Source organism: Azolla caroliniana, unplaced genomic scaffold (genome assembly GCF_043228905.1).
Source record: "Azolla caroliniana isolate FFs.n. ecotype wild unplaced genomic scaffold, voAzoCaro1.0.p SCAF_3, whole genome shotgun sequence".
Classification (NCBI taxonomy): domain Eukaryota; kingdom Viridiplantae; phylum Streptophyta; class Polypodiopsida; order Salviniales; family Salviniaceae; genus Azolla; species Azolla caroliniana.
This window is the reverse complement of record NW_028230438.1, coordinates 7,573,780-7,588,865: the sequence shown is the minus strand read 5'-3', so window position 1 is coordinate 7,588,865 and position 15,086 is coordinate 7,573,780. Positions and strand designations below refer to the sequence as shown.

General features: G+C 38.9%; 2 protein-coding genes across 6 annotated transcripts; one reads left to right on the top strand and one right to left on the bottom strand.

Moving 5' to 3' along the window:
• Positions 1-1,029: 1,029 nt before the first annotated feature.
• Positions 1,030-7,983, bottom strand: LOC147866116 (DUF21 domain-containing protein At4g14240-like). 5 transcript variants are annotated; one of them, XM_087316482.1, is made up of 15 exons: positions 7,640-7,983; positions 7,264-7,430; positions 6,141-6,217; positions 5,968-6,051; positions 5,775-5,888; positions 5,350-5,436; positions 3,584-3,655; positions 3,443-3,510; positions 3,032-3,161; positions 2,873-2,946; positions 2,682-2,770; positions 2,263-2,594; positions 1,632-1,678; positions 1,457-1,520; positions 1,030-1,288 (listed from the first exon to the last, which is right to left on the bottom strand). In XM_087316482.1, the coding sequence occupies exons 1-15, from the start codon at positions 7,663-7,665 to the stop codon at positions 1,178-1,180; spliced, it is 1,542 nt and encodes a 513-aa protein (XP_087172608.1). In that variant the 5' UTR covers positions 7,666-7,983; the 3' UTR covers positions 1,030-1,177. The 5 variants fall into 5 exon arrangements, with proteins under 5 accessions (XP_087172608.1, XP_087172609.1, XP_087172611.1 ...); XM_087316483.1 differs by having other exon boundaries at positions 3,032-3,119; XM_087316484.1 differs by lacking the exons at positions 1,030-1,288; positions 1,457-1,520 and having other exon boundaries at positions 1,622-1,678.
• A 3,235-nt stretch (positions 7,984-11,218) lies between these two features.
• LOC147866115 (uncharacterized) lies at positions 11,219-14,408 on the top strand. The gene is made up of 4 exons (XM_087316481.1): positions 11,219-11,464; positions 12,543-13,312; positions 13,436-13,544; positions 13,940-14,408. The coding sequence occupies exons 1-4, from the start codon at positions 11,288-11,290 to the stop codon at positions 14,291-14,293; spliced, it is 1,410 nt and encodes a 469-aa protein (XP_087172607.1). The 5' UTR covers positions 11,219-11,287; the 3' UTR covers positions 14,294-14,408.
• Positions 14,409-15,086: the final 678 nt, after the last annotated feature.

Here is a 15,086-nt window from a genome sequence, read left to right as displayed (position 1 = left end):
ACACAGTATCAAGAAAGTTTTCTTTATCAAATTGCCTTGTACCCGGAGTCTCTATGCCAATCATTTGCAATATCGTCGTGAAATGAGATAAGGAGAAATACTACCTTAGCCATTGAATCCGATGGATAAACAAATTAAACCAACGTGGATTTTACAAACAATTGTGTAGCTTAGTAATTTCATGGAATCATAAATATATTTTTGATATATATGTAAATTCCAGATATGAAGATTCAAACCTCTTTCAGGAATAAGAGAACATGTTAATACAAATGTAAATCGGCTCAATTTGGCTTTTAATCAACGCACAACTCGCCTCATCTTTCTAATTCCACATAATGCCCTTTGCTGCTCTATCTAATCATTCATCCCCCAATGAAAATTTGTTATAATCACTTTAATCATTATGCTAATAAATAACATCAATTGTATACACCAAGAGAATCTCTTCTTCATCAACCCTACAAACTACACATGTTATTCATGCCTTTACAAGAAACAACAGGAAATTATAAGAAAAATACCACAATCTATGAAGAAAGAACTTCATAATCCTTAACAAGGTTTTCTTCCCTTCTTTAATATTCTTTAAACATTTAAGGTTCCAAGCCTGCAAAATACTAGCATATGGAGACTAGGTAACATTTAGGTTTGCCAGCCTCCAAGATCCTTGTATGAATGCAATCACCAGTCCATGGAAAGCTGGAATTTCAAGACAAACTCCATAGAGAGGAATCACACAGATAAAGAGTTATTTCTTGAAGACAAAAACATGATTATACTATCTACAAAAGCAAAAGCATCCATAATCACATCAATATTCACTAGAAGTGTAGGGCTTTTGAAGTATTCACTAGTAACAGAAATAGGATGCCTACTCACCAATATGACCAGTAATTGCCGCCTTGATTCATGTCAGCGTGATCGCACTCAAATATCAATCACTCGGAACATCTAACTTACAAATCCTACCACATCGATTCAGAGCTCTTCCTTGACAAGATTATGGTTCACCGATAAGACAAAACATGGTTGAATGCCTTGAGAACTAGCACCATTAATTAAAAGCTCCATCTTGTCTCTAACTATGTAGTGATATTTACAATCGTGAACATATTCATCCAAATAAAAAATATGTTCAACTTTGCAAAACAAAGCTCCTTCTGAGATTGTTATGCTATGTTTCATCCAGAAGTGGTCTTCTAACTTCATGAACTGTATCCATGATAGAACTTGTATCTGGAACCTTCATGAAGCTCTTCGTCATGGCGCTTGATCCGAATTCGTTCTACATTACAAAAGAAGGCATCAGTTTATTTCGTTCAATTTCAAAAGAGAATAGTAATGCTCATAATATTGTATTTTTACTGTTTCAATGATTGTATTTCCTCTTTCAATTTCTTACACCAGTAGTAAATGAATGAAAGGGCACTTAAACAAAAGGCTTGAGACTCACATGCCATTCTTGATTGTGACGAAACGAAAAGACTGGGGCCTCAGATCCAACAGCAACCTTTATTCTGAACTTAGTACATATATTACCAATAGTTCCATATTAAGAAGATATGCTTCAATAATGAAGTAAATTCACACAAAATGGCTCGAAATTGCAAAGAGACTCTCATATATACCTTTTGTGCACATTAATGTATCGATCAGTTTCATCAACGATCTCCCCCTGTATATAGTTTATCATATATCTCTATTTAGTACAATCTAGGTGATCTCTTCAATATATTAATAAATCACATTAGAATAATCTTAACAATAAATAAATAGACAGAAAGAGTTATTATGTTAATGAACTACATGGAACATTGGATGATCACAGATAGATACTACCCTGCTTAATTATACCAAATAAATTGCCTAAAACATTTAAAGTATAAACAACACAATTTTATTATACATATTACCACTTCCATTTTAACTTAAATAATTATGGACAAATAATAAATGCATGGTACAAAGATTAATCCCTGGAACAGTAGCGATAGAACTACCAAGTGTGTACAAAGTTTACAGATTGCAATAACATGCCAATATAACAAATGGCTTCCCTCAAAGTACTGAAATAATTCACAATTTCACAGCTAAATGTTTAGCCTTGTACTAACACACATACACATGTCATGCACACAATCATTTCCTCAGCTATCACATGTTTATTCATACACATGGACCTGACCTCATGCTATAGTTCACATCAACACACAACGGTATGAAGAGATTGATTCGCATATACTGACGATATTAACTTACTTGAATGAGCTCTTCAAAAACATCTTCGAGTGTAATTATTCCAATGACCTCATCCCCTTGACCGTCAGAATGCCATTTTGTTGACCTATACTTCGCTTTGTCGCTTGCATCTTTTCGATGCCACTCAGAAGCCCCCTCTGAATCTTGATTCTCAATAGTTACTATATGCTCATAATGATTGATATCAGATTTGCATTCAGCAACTGTCCTTGTATAGTCTATATTAGACTTTACATCTTCAGAACCTGCCTTGATATCTTTTTTCTCAATACGAACTTTACTATATTCTGCTTCAGCAATTGATGTTGTATCAGGTAGAGCATGCTTTATACCTTTCACATTAACGTCATATGTTAAATGTCTACAATTCTACCCAATAGATCTTGACAGTGAGTATTTTACCTTCCAATGATTTTTACCTGCATTTCTGTTCACTACAGCTGCCATATGACTTTTCCCTTTTTGGAATTCATTCAATACATCATACAGAGGTGTATCTGCAGGCACTCTGGTAACATACCATGAAACCATTGTCAATAAACTAACCATTAAAACCTTTGTTTTCTTACTCAACACTAATAGATCAATAGATAAGAGAATGTATTGGCACCTTGGTAATTCCCGTATGTGTACAGTGCTAATGGGAGTGTTGGCTTCAGGAGGCAGGGTTAAAAGGCTCTTTACCTTATAAAAAAAATGATGTACATGGATTACTGTTTTCATACATGATTAAACTAATATATAACAAATGGAACGTGTGAAATAGTACCAAAATTATCCCAATCAAATTTTCCTTGTTTCCTGAATACACAGGAATTCGGCTATGTCCTGTGGACAATATACTATTCAATGTTTCCCTGCAGTAATGTAATCCTCCGATAAAATATAGCAAAATATCGCTAATAAGATTACAAGAGTATATTCTTCAGCATACCCATAAACAAGGAAGTTACAAATAAATAAGAGTAGATATTTCATCACAGCATTAGAAGACCATGATTCTATGCGAAACATATGGAATTGACGGACATGTAGCCATACCAAAAAAGTCTGCTGCATACATTTACAAATCAAGAAACACATAACCCTTAGCTAGAAAACCTTATGATCACTAAGAGTTTATAGTTTTGATACAAACAGTAATGAATCTGTGTGTGTGTGTGAGAGAGAGAGAGAGTACCAATCTAACTTTGAATTTATATCTAGAGAGAAGGTTGAATCTATCGGGGTCATTGCCTCTTTTACAGTCTGCAAGACACAGGACACATCCAGCTTTAAAAAAAGATTACAAAATGTGAAGGGGAAGCGGACAATCACGTACCTTCAGACTAAGATCAAGAGCACCGATTATAATATTTGTTTCATTTTGAGAAAGTTCGCCTCCTTTACCTTCCTATCTTCAAAATGACCACAGTGACTCTCTTTCTCTCTCTCTCTCTCTCTCTCCCTAAAAAGGATATGTATCTATCTCTCTCTCCCTTGGTGGAAACAGACACTTACATCACTAAAATTGTGTGTGTGTAAAACACTACTGTAGTACCACAATTGGGTAGTGTCACCGCTACATGAGTACTGGGACATGCTGAATTGCCAATAGGCAAGATGAACACTCCACCAAGCAAATAATTTCGACTTGGTCCAATAAACAAAATTTCCACATCAATGCTCCCTTCAACTTTCATAAATATGCTATACCATCAAAATAACAAAGTACTGCACATATCCCAATCATGACGTAACCCCTAATATCTCAGAAAATGGAAAATGATCTCCATCTCTTATCACAAGTCAAGTTATGTAGATTTTGCAAACATTCACTGTCTTGGAGTCAAAACAGTGCAACAAAACTTGCCAAATCTGAGGAATGTAACCCAAAACTGACGAGCAATTGGGCATTGCATGAAAGGATGAGCACTATCTTCCACTTGAATATTGCAAAAGAAGCAAATACTTGTTATCCATGTCTCTTGACAAGCAATCAGGCCTTGTATGAAAGGATGAGTACTATCTTTCACTTGAATACTAAAAAAGAAGCAGTTATCAGTCGCTAGTCCATGTCTCTTGATGAGCAATAGGGTATTATATGAAAGGATGAGTACTATCTTCTACTTGAACAGTGTAAAGGAAGCAATTTCCTGTGGCTAGTCCATGTCTCTTGATGCGCAATCAGGCGTTCCATGAAAAGATGAGTACTATCTTCCACTTGAAGAGTGCAAAAGAAGTGATGCTTGCTGTTAGTCCACGTCTGTTGATGAGCAATTGAGAAATGTATGAAAGGATGAGTATTATCTTCCACTTGACAGTGCAAAAGAAGCAAATGCATGTTGCTAGCCTACATCTCTTTAGTGTCAATCCCAAAGGTAAACCCCCAGTCATTACTCTCCATATGAAGACCTTCATTACCACTCTCTCTAGATTTTTGCGTAACCTTGGTACTATACCAAATTGTTGTATCTTTTGGTCTTATACCAGATTAATTTCCGTTAATAGGTCAACTTTTTTAACAGAGATCAATATGACATTCCTTTCATTTTTCATCCTCTATACCTTCTTCCTTTACGTATCCTCTTCTATTTGGGTAGTGTATCAATAATTATAATGCACTTAATTTCATAGTTTGTATGAAGATAACCAGAGTATCCAAACTTTGGATGTTTCTAGAAGCCCAACAAAAAGTTATTTCTTCTTTCAAAGCTGATTCCTCTCAGTTATGAGCACCCACGATGGTTCAATATGCCTGTAGGACCTTTATATCAATATAACATTATTTCTTAAATGAATGCGAGAAAATGTTGGTTATCATCATGTTTAAAAGAATCTCCAGTAAAGAGACAACAGTACTCCAGTATAGACGAACACTCGCGGATCCTTCAAAAATCTAATGGTATATCAATTGAGGACTAGTATATTTGGGGAAACTTCAGGATCTATGTCTAGTGTGACATAATCTATAGTAACCTGTGCTATGTGTGTCCACCCTCTTCCTCTTCTGAGTAAGTGACATTTTTTATATTTTAAAAGTAGTATTTAGATTTTTGCAATCTTATTCTTAATTATCACATATTTTCTTAATTATCCTAATCTTACCTCCTGTCCATGGATCGATACAAAGGCCTTCAGTTGACACCTCCTGAACAACTCTGATTGATTACGCCCAAGTAAGAAATCAAGCAACTGAAACAAACAGCCTTTTAAATTGATTCCACAGTTCACACGTCAATGCATAGATTTGAGATTAAAGATATATACTATGTGGTGCCAGGTGTGCTAGAGTTGCAAACACTGGGAACATAACCAACCTGATTTGGACTACCCAATCAAAGATATACAAACCATAAGACCATATTCAATAGACCAGGATTAGATGCCCAGTTCACTTCCTTGGTCAAAATATTAGAGATTTACAAGAAAATATTGCAGTAAGTGCAACACCCAGAAAGATTGTAGATGCTATATTCCACTTAGGCTGGAAAAGAAGAAAAGAGTTAGCAACTTGTCAGAGGGTGATTCACCTTTCCAACCGGATAAGCTACCGGAAAGCATATAACCATCAATATCCGAACTAGCCAACCTAAGTACGCTCCAATAGCCAGCCCATTCCTTGAACAAATCGCTTGTGGAATTATCTGCAAACACCAAATTCATGAAATGATACTTAACGCAAAATAGCTTCAACTTTAAGTGAGAGAATTCAAGTAGGATTACCTCACCAAATGCCAGCACAAAAGTGACCGAAAGAATAACAGCAACAAAAGTGCTAAACATGTTGTCCAAAAGGACTGGCAATGCCTGTAAAATGTTAATCCTAGCTCTTGAACTTGCACCTAATTCGTACTATTCTGATGAAATGTAACAAGAAGAACACCACAAGTGTGTACCTCCATTGCAATAGCATTACATAGTACAAGTGTTACTAGAAGTTGATGTTGCTTCCTAACAACTGGTAGAACTGATGCTGCAAAAAACGATTAAGAAAATTAAGACCAAGTCTAAATTTGAATGAAAATGATTCTGGTGAAGAGCACTCTATATGTCTGATTAGCTCAAACTCCAACAGAATAATAAAATACAAAGAGCACAATATCTTGAATCAGTATGCAGCTGAGAAGTGATTCTTTGTCTCGGTAGAGAACTAAAGTAAACCAACTACTAGCATAATCCTTTATGCCTTGATTCTAGACCAGTAGTTTGCCAAATAATTGAGTAAACAGACATCTAAAAGTAGTTATGTATGGGTTTCGTAGAATGTTCACTTGAGGAAAAATGATGTCAAAGGAATGTAAGGAATGAATAATTTTGTCATGGGACAGTACCACCAAACTATCATTACGAGGTAGAAAGAAAATTCTAGAAGTTCTAGAACTTCCCTTATATCCCTTTTTTTTATGAAATGTTGCCCATGCACCTTGCAAATCAGGTCTGGACGTAAAATGCTGACGGTAATGAATACATTGTCGATTTATTTTTTAATGTGCACTATATGTATGATTCCAGTGATTCCTTTCAATTGCACTCAATCGATAAGTCCATGTAATAAAACGATTTCTACCTGTTTCAAGAAATATTTCTTTTCCTTATGCTATAATATTGATGAGCTAGTTTTTCCGATCAGATAATATGCTTTTATATCCTCAGCTATTAATGTACAAAATCCTCAAGGCTACCACTACCACATTTGCTAGAACAGTGCATTGATGAAACCCTATTTCCTATCCATTTTTCAATGTTCATTCAACTAAAGTCCACATTGCCTAAGTCACAGTTTTAGGGTGCGTGTGTAACGTGTGTGTGTGTGTGTGTACGACCACATGCAAAGTGTCAATCCAAGTGTCATTCAACTTATTGGAAGCCTTGTTCTAAACAAATAAACAATGATTCCTCAGTTGAAAGGATGCATTAAACAGGGGTCTTTTACGAACCTCTAGAAAGAATGAACCCATGGAGATAATTTTTACCCTAAGACAAAGAAAAACAGATTTTTTAAGACAATAATCTTCTTACATGCTTGTTTTTGTTCTCTTGGGCTACCACTTCTTTGAAGAACCTCGAGCTCTACAAGGTCTAGGGACATGAGTCCCAGTGTGAGACCTGACATAAGACCTCCGAACAACACCAGGAAGACAGAGATGATGGCATCCTCCCAAGGCCCTGAGATCTTCTCTATTTGCCTGATTCACCCCAAAGAACAGAAAATTATTGAGAAGAAACTATCTCTCTCCGAAGAGGATAATATAATCTATCTATCTATCTATTTCTCTTACAAAGACTAACCCACATAAATACTTACACAGATAAACCCTAAATAAAGCGTTATCATCTGCATGCAAAAAACAAAGCAAAAAAAAAATTCAAAAAGGCGCACTTTTTTAAAACTTACCAAACGTTTCGAAATAATGGGAACATGGCCCTCTCTACCTCTACCGCAGAGGAGGTTGAACAGTTAGTGCATACAGCAGCAAGCAGAAGGGGAAGGAACGATGGATGAGAAGAGAGCGATGCAGATGAAGAACAATTCCCTCCTTTCTTCTCTTTCTTCTTCTTCTTCTTCTTCTTCTTCTTCGTCTTCGTCTTCGTCTTCGTCTTCTTCTTCTGGCAATGCTGGTTCGTCTGCTCTGCTTCTGTTGGATGGACCTTCCGCCATCATTTCTCTCACCTGCAGAGCTCTCGCCGATTTTAAGAAGGAAGACAACGACAAAGAAGAAGAAGAAGAAGAAGGAGAAGAAGGAGAAGATGAAGAAAAAGAAAGACCAGCAAGGAAGGTTTGCCGTGAGATGACTGACGTGTCACCTCCGCCAGGTGGCATCGTCGCCTGTGTGACACGTGGCGGCATGAGCTGCGGACAAGTGGCAACTGCCTATCACGGTGCTAAATGATGTGAGCGCGCGCGCGTGTGAGCTCGGGCCCCACGACACACATACGTGTGTGTGTGCGTGTGTGTGTTCTGTAAGATCTCTTGGTTTTTCGAGATGTTAGGCACTACAAACAAGTTGACTGAGAGCTTCGAGAGGGAGAGGAAGGGCCCATGGTGAGTGACAGACTTTGGAAGTATTTTGAAATGGAGCGCAATAGAAGGTATGAACTTGGCCCTCGATTTCGTACAACGTCTGGTCTGGTTAGGCGGTAGGTTCTCCTTTCTCATGGGTCAATTTTAGCTAGAAATATTTTCAGATGGAGGGCTATAGAAAACGTATACGTATGAACCTGACCCTCATTTACAATGTTTTTGGTTAGGAGGAAGGTTCATTTTCTCACTATTAATTTCGAATGTTTCATGAGATTCATGGGAGGGGAGAGGAGAGTCTTTGTCTTGCTTTGTTGGTTTAACAGTGGAATACATTTGGGTTGTAACACATCCGATGTGTTAAGGAGTTTCGTTATTGGAACCACAACACATTGTTGTCGTATACTTTGTACACTACATAAAATATGTGTGGAGAACCCGATTGACTAAGTATAAAGAAATAGGAGAAAATACTAAAATAATTACATGCATAAGGCAACATTTGAACCCTGTACCTCCATGTTAATAATTTTAAGCATTACCATTGCACTAGCACATTATAAATACTAAAGTTATACTAAACTTTATCCCATGTAAATATTCTAGATAAGCATGATAGATAAAGTTATTCATGCTTACACACTTGAGTTAAATGAAAAAGTATGATAGAAAAGTTAATCATGCACGTGTAGTGTGCATGAACACTTGAGTTAAAGGAAAAGCATGATGGGGAAAGTTAATCATGGACATGTAGTGTGCATGTACACTAGAGCTAGAAAAGGCATGATGCTTGCGTGTGGTAAACTTAGACTCTCCCATCACTATATAAGGATGGGGAAGCAAATTGTAAAGATTTGTTGTTGATTTGAGGGTCTAAATCTTGATTAATATAATACTCGTGGGATTCACAAGGTTTTTGATCTCTCTTTTCCAATCTATTCCTATTGATTCTAAGCTATTCCAAAGTTCAATTAGGTTTTAAATATTAATAAAACTAACAAACTATTCTTGTGGGATTCACAAGTTTCCTATATATTTCTTACAATATATTCTTAACTAGATTCATCTCAAATTCTTCTTCCTCCTAGTCCAAAACCCCAGCGGTTCCCACCCAACTCACGCAACGATATGGTGCCGAAAGGCACCACAACACTAGCTCGACAAATTGAGGTGGGGACCTTTTTCGACGGGTAGAGAAGGCACCCATTGTAACATATCTGATGTGTTGAGGGGTTCCATGATCAAAACCACAACACACCACCTCAACGGATTGAGGTGAGGGCCTTTCTCAACGGGTAGAGAAGGTGCCCATTGTAACACATCCTTTGTGTTGAGGGGTTCTGTGATCAAAACCACGACACATCACCTCGACAGATTGAGGCGAGGGCCTTCTCGATGGGTAGAGAAGGCCCTGTGAGACATGGGCTTCTAAGTCTTCTTGACACATGGAGAAGACACCCGTGACTCACAACATGAGATATATTGGAAGTTGGACAAAGGGAGGTTGGGTGGTATGTTTAGTGGGTCAAGGAGAGTTAGTGTCTCTCTCCATGCTTTTTCCGAAACTATTCATGTTTTATATTGTTATTTTCATTTGCATGAAAAAGGAAAGGCTAAAACCCATCATGGACTCTTCTTTCAAGCGCTTTTGGATCCTCACACAAGCATTAGAAATGTTTTGCAAAGAGGTAACACGTTTTCACTTCACTTTTTGTTAAAATAAGACCATTGACATGTATATATCTCAACATCTTGAAGGCATTTGAAAAAAAAAGGAGTGTATCGCAAACAAAAACCAAGTTCAATGTCAACTTCAAAACGTGTTGTCAAACCATATACAATAGGAGTCAAACACACTCAAAAAAGTTGTGCGGCATTTTAACATAACACAAGCCTTTGCAAAGCCTAGAATTTGCGGCAAGCAAAGAGATATCAATTGCCAATATGTATTTTTTTATTAGTTATCCAATTGATGTGTTACAAACCCCCAATGCTTTCACTTCTCATATGCTTGTCTAGGTCTCATTTCCTGCAATATCCTTTTCTTGAAATGTTCTAAAACAATGTCTCAATCTTTGGACACCCCCAAGATATTGTCTTATTGGATATATTGGCCTACAAAGAATGTATGGGCATCCATTGGGCAATAACAACCGATAGGACAATTTTGTAGGAAGCAGCTCCTTTCCAATGTGGCAGAGTAGGCATACCAATTGGGTGAGGGACCAACCATCCATCCAATTGGTGCAAAACTATGCCTATGCTTTCAGGCTGCGGCCTGCGCCCATGATGGTGAGAGACAAGAGAGAGAAAGAGAGAGAGAGAGAAAGAAAGAAATATTAACTTCTTCTAAGACCAAAATTGGCCCATGAGACAATTTGTTTACAACAAAAATGGGGTATTTACCGATTCATACACAGAGAGAGAGAGAGAGAGAGAGAGAGAGAGAGAGAGAGAGAGAGAGAGTTTTACCCAGATGGATGTAGCTCAGTTGGTAAGGTTGCCCATTGGAGACCAAGTGGTCATATGGGTTCAACCCCCTACATTCCATAGTGGCCTCTAGTGAATTAAGAGAGATATATGAAGACTATATAATAGAGAGAAGAGAGAAAATTGGGTTTCGAACCCAAGACAGAGTGCTCGTAGTGTTAATTACGAGAAAGAGAGAGAGAGAGAAAGGCGAGAGAGGAGGGTAAAAGAAAAGGAAAAAGTAAATTTGTTTGGAAAACAAAAGCAAGAAGTAAAAAGTAAAAGAAATGAAATGGGCGGCTTCTTTTGTTGGGGGGGGGGCGGTGGAGAGTCAAATAGAGTCAAGGTCAAGACACGGTCAAAGATCCACCTGGCCTGAACCAAAGACCTGGTCAAACAGGTGCCACGTGGCGCACTCCGGGAGGCCTACATATCTTCTTCTTCTTCTTCTTCTTCTTCGTCTTGACTCTTCCTTCTCTCTGTTCTCTTCTTGACTCTGCTTCTGTCTCTGTCTCTGTCTCTGTCTCTGTCTCTGATTCTGCTCTGCTCTGCGCCATGGCCATCTTCGGCTCCAGCTTCTCTGCTTCTTTCTCCCTCGAGGAATTTGTTGGCCGCGGCTCCCTGCACACCATCCTTCCCTCTCTCCTCCACGAAGGATGGGATGATGTCCCCACCCTCAAGATGATGACCTCCCAAGACATGGAAGCTCAGAAGCTCACCCAGCCACAACGGGTAAGGAATCCCAAACAAAACAAACAAAACCCTAACCCTAACCCTAAATTATCGCTACACAAGCTTTTTTTCTCATTTAGACCCCCTCCCCTCGTGTGTGCGTCGAGAATAGAAAACCCTAATCTTATCTGAATCAGATTTTGAAGACTGACTATTTAAACCCTAAATCGCATGTAAAAGAAATTCGTACCCTCATCCTTCCAGTCCGATGCAGAGAAAAAGAAGAAGAAGAAGCCTAGCTATAATCTCAGGCAGCCTAACTCTAATCCAAATCCTAATTCTGTGCAGGGAAAACTTAAACCCTCTAATCTTAGGCAGGAGGTGAATCCTAATCCCAAGCTTAGGCAGGATAAACGAGTAAACCCTAATCCGAGGCAAGGAAAATAGTGACTCTAACCCTAATCCTAAACTTAAGGCAGGATTAACAAATAACCCCTAATAGGAGGCAAGAAAAATAGTGACTCTAGTCCTAACCCTAAGCTTAAGGCAGGATAAACAAATAACCCCTAATCCGAGGCAAGAAAAATAGTGACTCTAATCCTATGCAAAATTCTATGAACAATTCTTACGATACCCTAATTTCTTAATCCTTACCACGCTTTTCTTTTATTTAGTTTTGGATCATTAAAACAGTAAGCATTGGAGATTAGAATCTAACCCTAACCTTAGGCAGGATAAACAAATTAACCCCCTAATCATCCTTGGCAAGACAAATAGTGACTCTAATCCTATGCAAAATGTTTTAAGAACAATTCTTACGAATACCCTAATTTCTTTTCTTACGGTACGGTACCCTAATCCCTTACCCCGCTGTTTTTTTCTGTATTTATTTTTGTTTTGGGGTCATTAAAAAACAGGATGCATTGGGGATTAGAATCTAACCCTAACCTTAGGCAGGATAAACAGAACTTAACCCCTAATCATCCGAAGAAAGGACTGTAATCCTCATATGCAAAAAAAAATTTAAGAACAATTCTTACTATACCCTAATTTCTTATGGTATGGTACCCTAATCCTTACCGCGATGCTTGTTATTGATTTTTGTTGTTTTTTTGGGGGGCGAATCATTGAAAAACAGGATGCATTGGAGATTAGAATCTACCTCCACGATCGCTCGCTAATGCAGTACGCAGACACGCTGGAGGCTTCGGGGAAAGCTTTACCAGAGCTCCTGGCCACGAGCCCGGCCATTCTGAGCTCCCGCTATGGCATGAAGAGGGGCCACGTGGCTCGCTTCATTGATAGGACCATCCCATGTGGGCTCGTGGTCCCGCCCACACTTACCCCGCTCGTGCCTGCCCCAGCCCGGCGCCAACGTACCTCGGCCACCACAATATCTACAGTTTCGGGGCCACCACACGAAGAAGAAATCTACATGACCTCTCCATTAAGCTCCTCCATGGAACCCGCCCATCACACTTATGCCGACACACTTTCCCCCACACTTTCCCCCGATCGCAAGACCACGAGAAATGATGAAGCCCAACAATTGATTGGTGAGGAGGCCCAACAAATGATTGGTGAGACGAAGCAAAGCCCGAAGAAGAAGCACGTGAATGCCGAGAACGAGAGACCCAACATGCCCCTCGCGGTGGCCACCTTCAAGGGTGTCGTTTCAGCCGGGCCTGCGAACCCGAAAATGTGCGGGCTTTTGAAACCGTCACGTGTCGCCGACGATATCATCTCCATCTCTTTGTTGGAGAAGATTTCCGTCCAAAAGCTCGCCCCCGAGTATCGTGTAGGCGTCGACCCTTGGGGCAAGTTCGACGTGAGGGCTCCCCCTCCCATGAAAGCCTCGGATATTTGGGCAACCAAAGCCACAATTATCTATTGCATCCGAAGGCCAGGGTGAGATTTGAGTTTAGCGTTAGGGTTAACATAGTTTTAAGGTTTAGGGTCCAAATGTATGGTTTTGGGTTGAATTCCGATCCATAATTTTGTTCTCACATCGTAATCGTTTTATGCTTGTAGATGTGTAATGTGCCGAGCCGAAGCACATAAACTTTATTCGAGGAAACCGATCTTCGATGCTCTCGGAGTGCAACTCGTCGCCGTTCTTCACGAACACATTAATTCCGAGGTTGTTTAACCATCCCATTAAGATCTAATATCGTTACGAAATGATAATTAATATTTGCATGATCACAATACTCTAGCAATTTTAGGATAGAAGAAGAGATTTTGATTTGGTTTAGGAATCTTACTTCTTTGTCACCTAAAGAAGGTGAGATGTTTGGGAGTGGCTAGATGTTCTAATAGTGTGAATTAATTTGTGTTTATTTAATTTAATAAAAACATGACAAAGGGTTTGGGACTTGTATAGAGTCTTCGTATATTAATTTAGCTCTTTTAAAATTAGTAGCTTGTGGTGCTTTTCTATTTGTTTTCCATGCTTATGGCTAACATACAGAATTACATAATACATCCTGGCATTCTTTTACACAAGATCTTAAATTTGTAGTGTTTTTTGGCCAGGTTCGCTTCTTTTGGCCTCGGTTTTGGGGTGGTATGATTGTCGTGGACAAGAATTGCGATTTCTTTAGAGCGTTGGGAGGGGGGAATCTTCCCACTGACAACTATATCACTGGTTTGCTCTTCAATTCAGTGGCCCGCCGAAACTTGAAAAGAGCTCGGGAATCCGGAATACACAATAACTTGCATGGAAATGGATTGGTCAAGGGGGGCCTTCTAGTATTGAGGCCCGGAAAGGGTGGGGTAGCTTATCAGTTTGCAGAGAGGAATATTGGAGATTGGGCTCCTATCGAAGAGGTTCTAGATGTTTGTGCGAGGCTTAATTCAATTGGTGAAGGAAGGAAGGATGGATCATGATTCCCTCTTTAAACAATGTATAGTAGTTTGTAGGATTTGATACACACAATGAGAGTGATTAGTGAAATACGTACTTCCCTTGTCAGAAAATAAACAACCAGTTTTCCTTGTCAAATATTCTTTTTGTTCGTTTCTTTGGTTAATTATTCATCTCTTCTTTCATTTTTCTTTGTCAAAACTTCTTTTGTTTCATGACCATGGTCCATGACTATGATGACATTGCCGCAACTTTTGACCATCTCAACAATAGTTATCATAAGAGTTATCCGTACGTCAATTGTCACGTGGAAAAGTACAAGAATGGGAAAACTCTCCCGCTCTTACGCGTGCTTGCCACATGCAAACTAAAAGATCGAAATTGCAAGTGCATTGGGATGAAAGGAGGCTAATTTGTTCTATTCAAGTTGCCAGTTGGAGAAAGGCCCATGGGTTGGTTCCTCCGAGCCCAAGGTCAAGGCATTTGCGAGTTTATGGTGTGATGATAGGTAATAGGCATTGCCCACAAGGAGGATAATTTGTACGAACCGCATCTTTCTCTCATGTATTGGGAAAGAACATTCATTTCATGGAGTTTTTCCACGTCTAGACAACTATAACATGTTTTGCTCCATAAAATCATGAGAAGGCAACGTTATGTTAAGGTATTGGTAAGGTTTAGCACCTCTTCTCAAGGCTATAACACTCTCTAAAGATCGTGTTGATCCCTAATATTGGCGTGTGTTACCCCCTCTTTTGAATGTCTTGGCAAGTGTTACCACCTCTTCGCAAGGCTATATAACATGCTCTTAATGTC

Coding starts and splice junctions, on each gene's coding strand:
- LOC147866115 (XM_087316481.1), top strand. CDS start 11,288: ATGGCCATCTTCGGCTCCAGCTTCTCTGCTTCTTTCTCCCTCGAGGAA. Junction 11,465..12,542: donor AGCTCACCCAGCCACAACGG/GTAAGGAATCCC, acceptor ATTGAAAAACAG/GATGCATTGGAGATTAGAAT. Junction 13,313..13,435: donor TATTGCATCCGAAGGCCAGG/GTGAGATTTGAG, acceptor TTATGCTTGTAG/ATGTGTAATGTGCCGAGCCG.
- LOC147866116 (XM_087316482.1), bottom strand. CDS start 7,665: ATGTTCCCATTATTTCGAAACGTTTG. Junction 5,889..5,967: donor TTGTGCTGGCATTTGGTGAG/GTAATCCTACTT, acceptor TGGTGTTTGCAG/ATAATTCCACAAGCGATTTG. Junction 3,656..5,349: donor TATCGATCCATGGACAGGAG/GTAAGATTAGGA, acceptor TTTTGAAGATAG/GAAGGTAAAGGAGGCGAACT.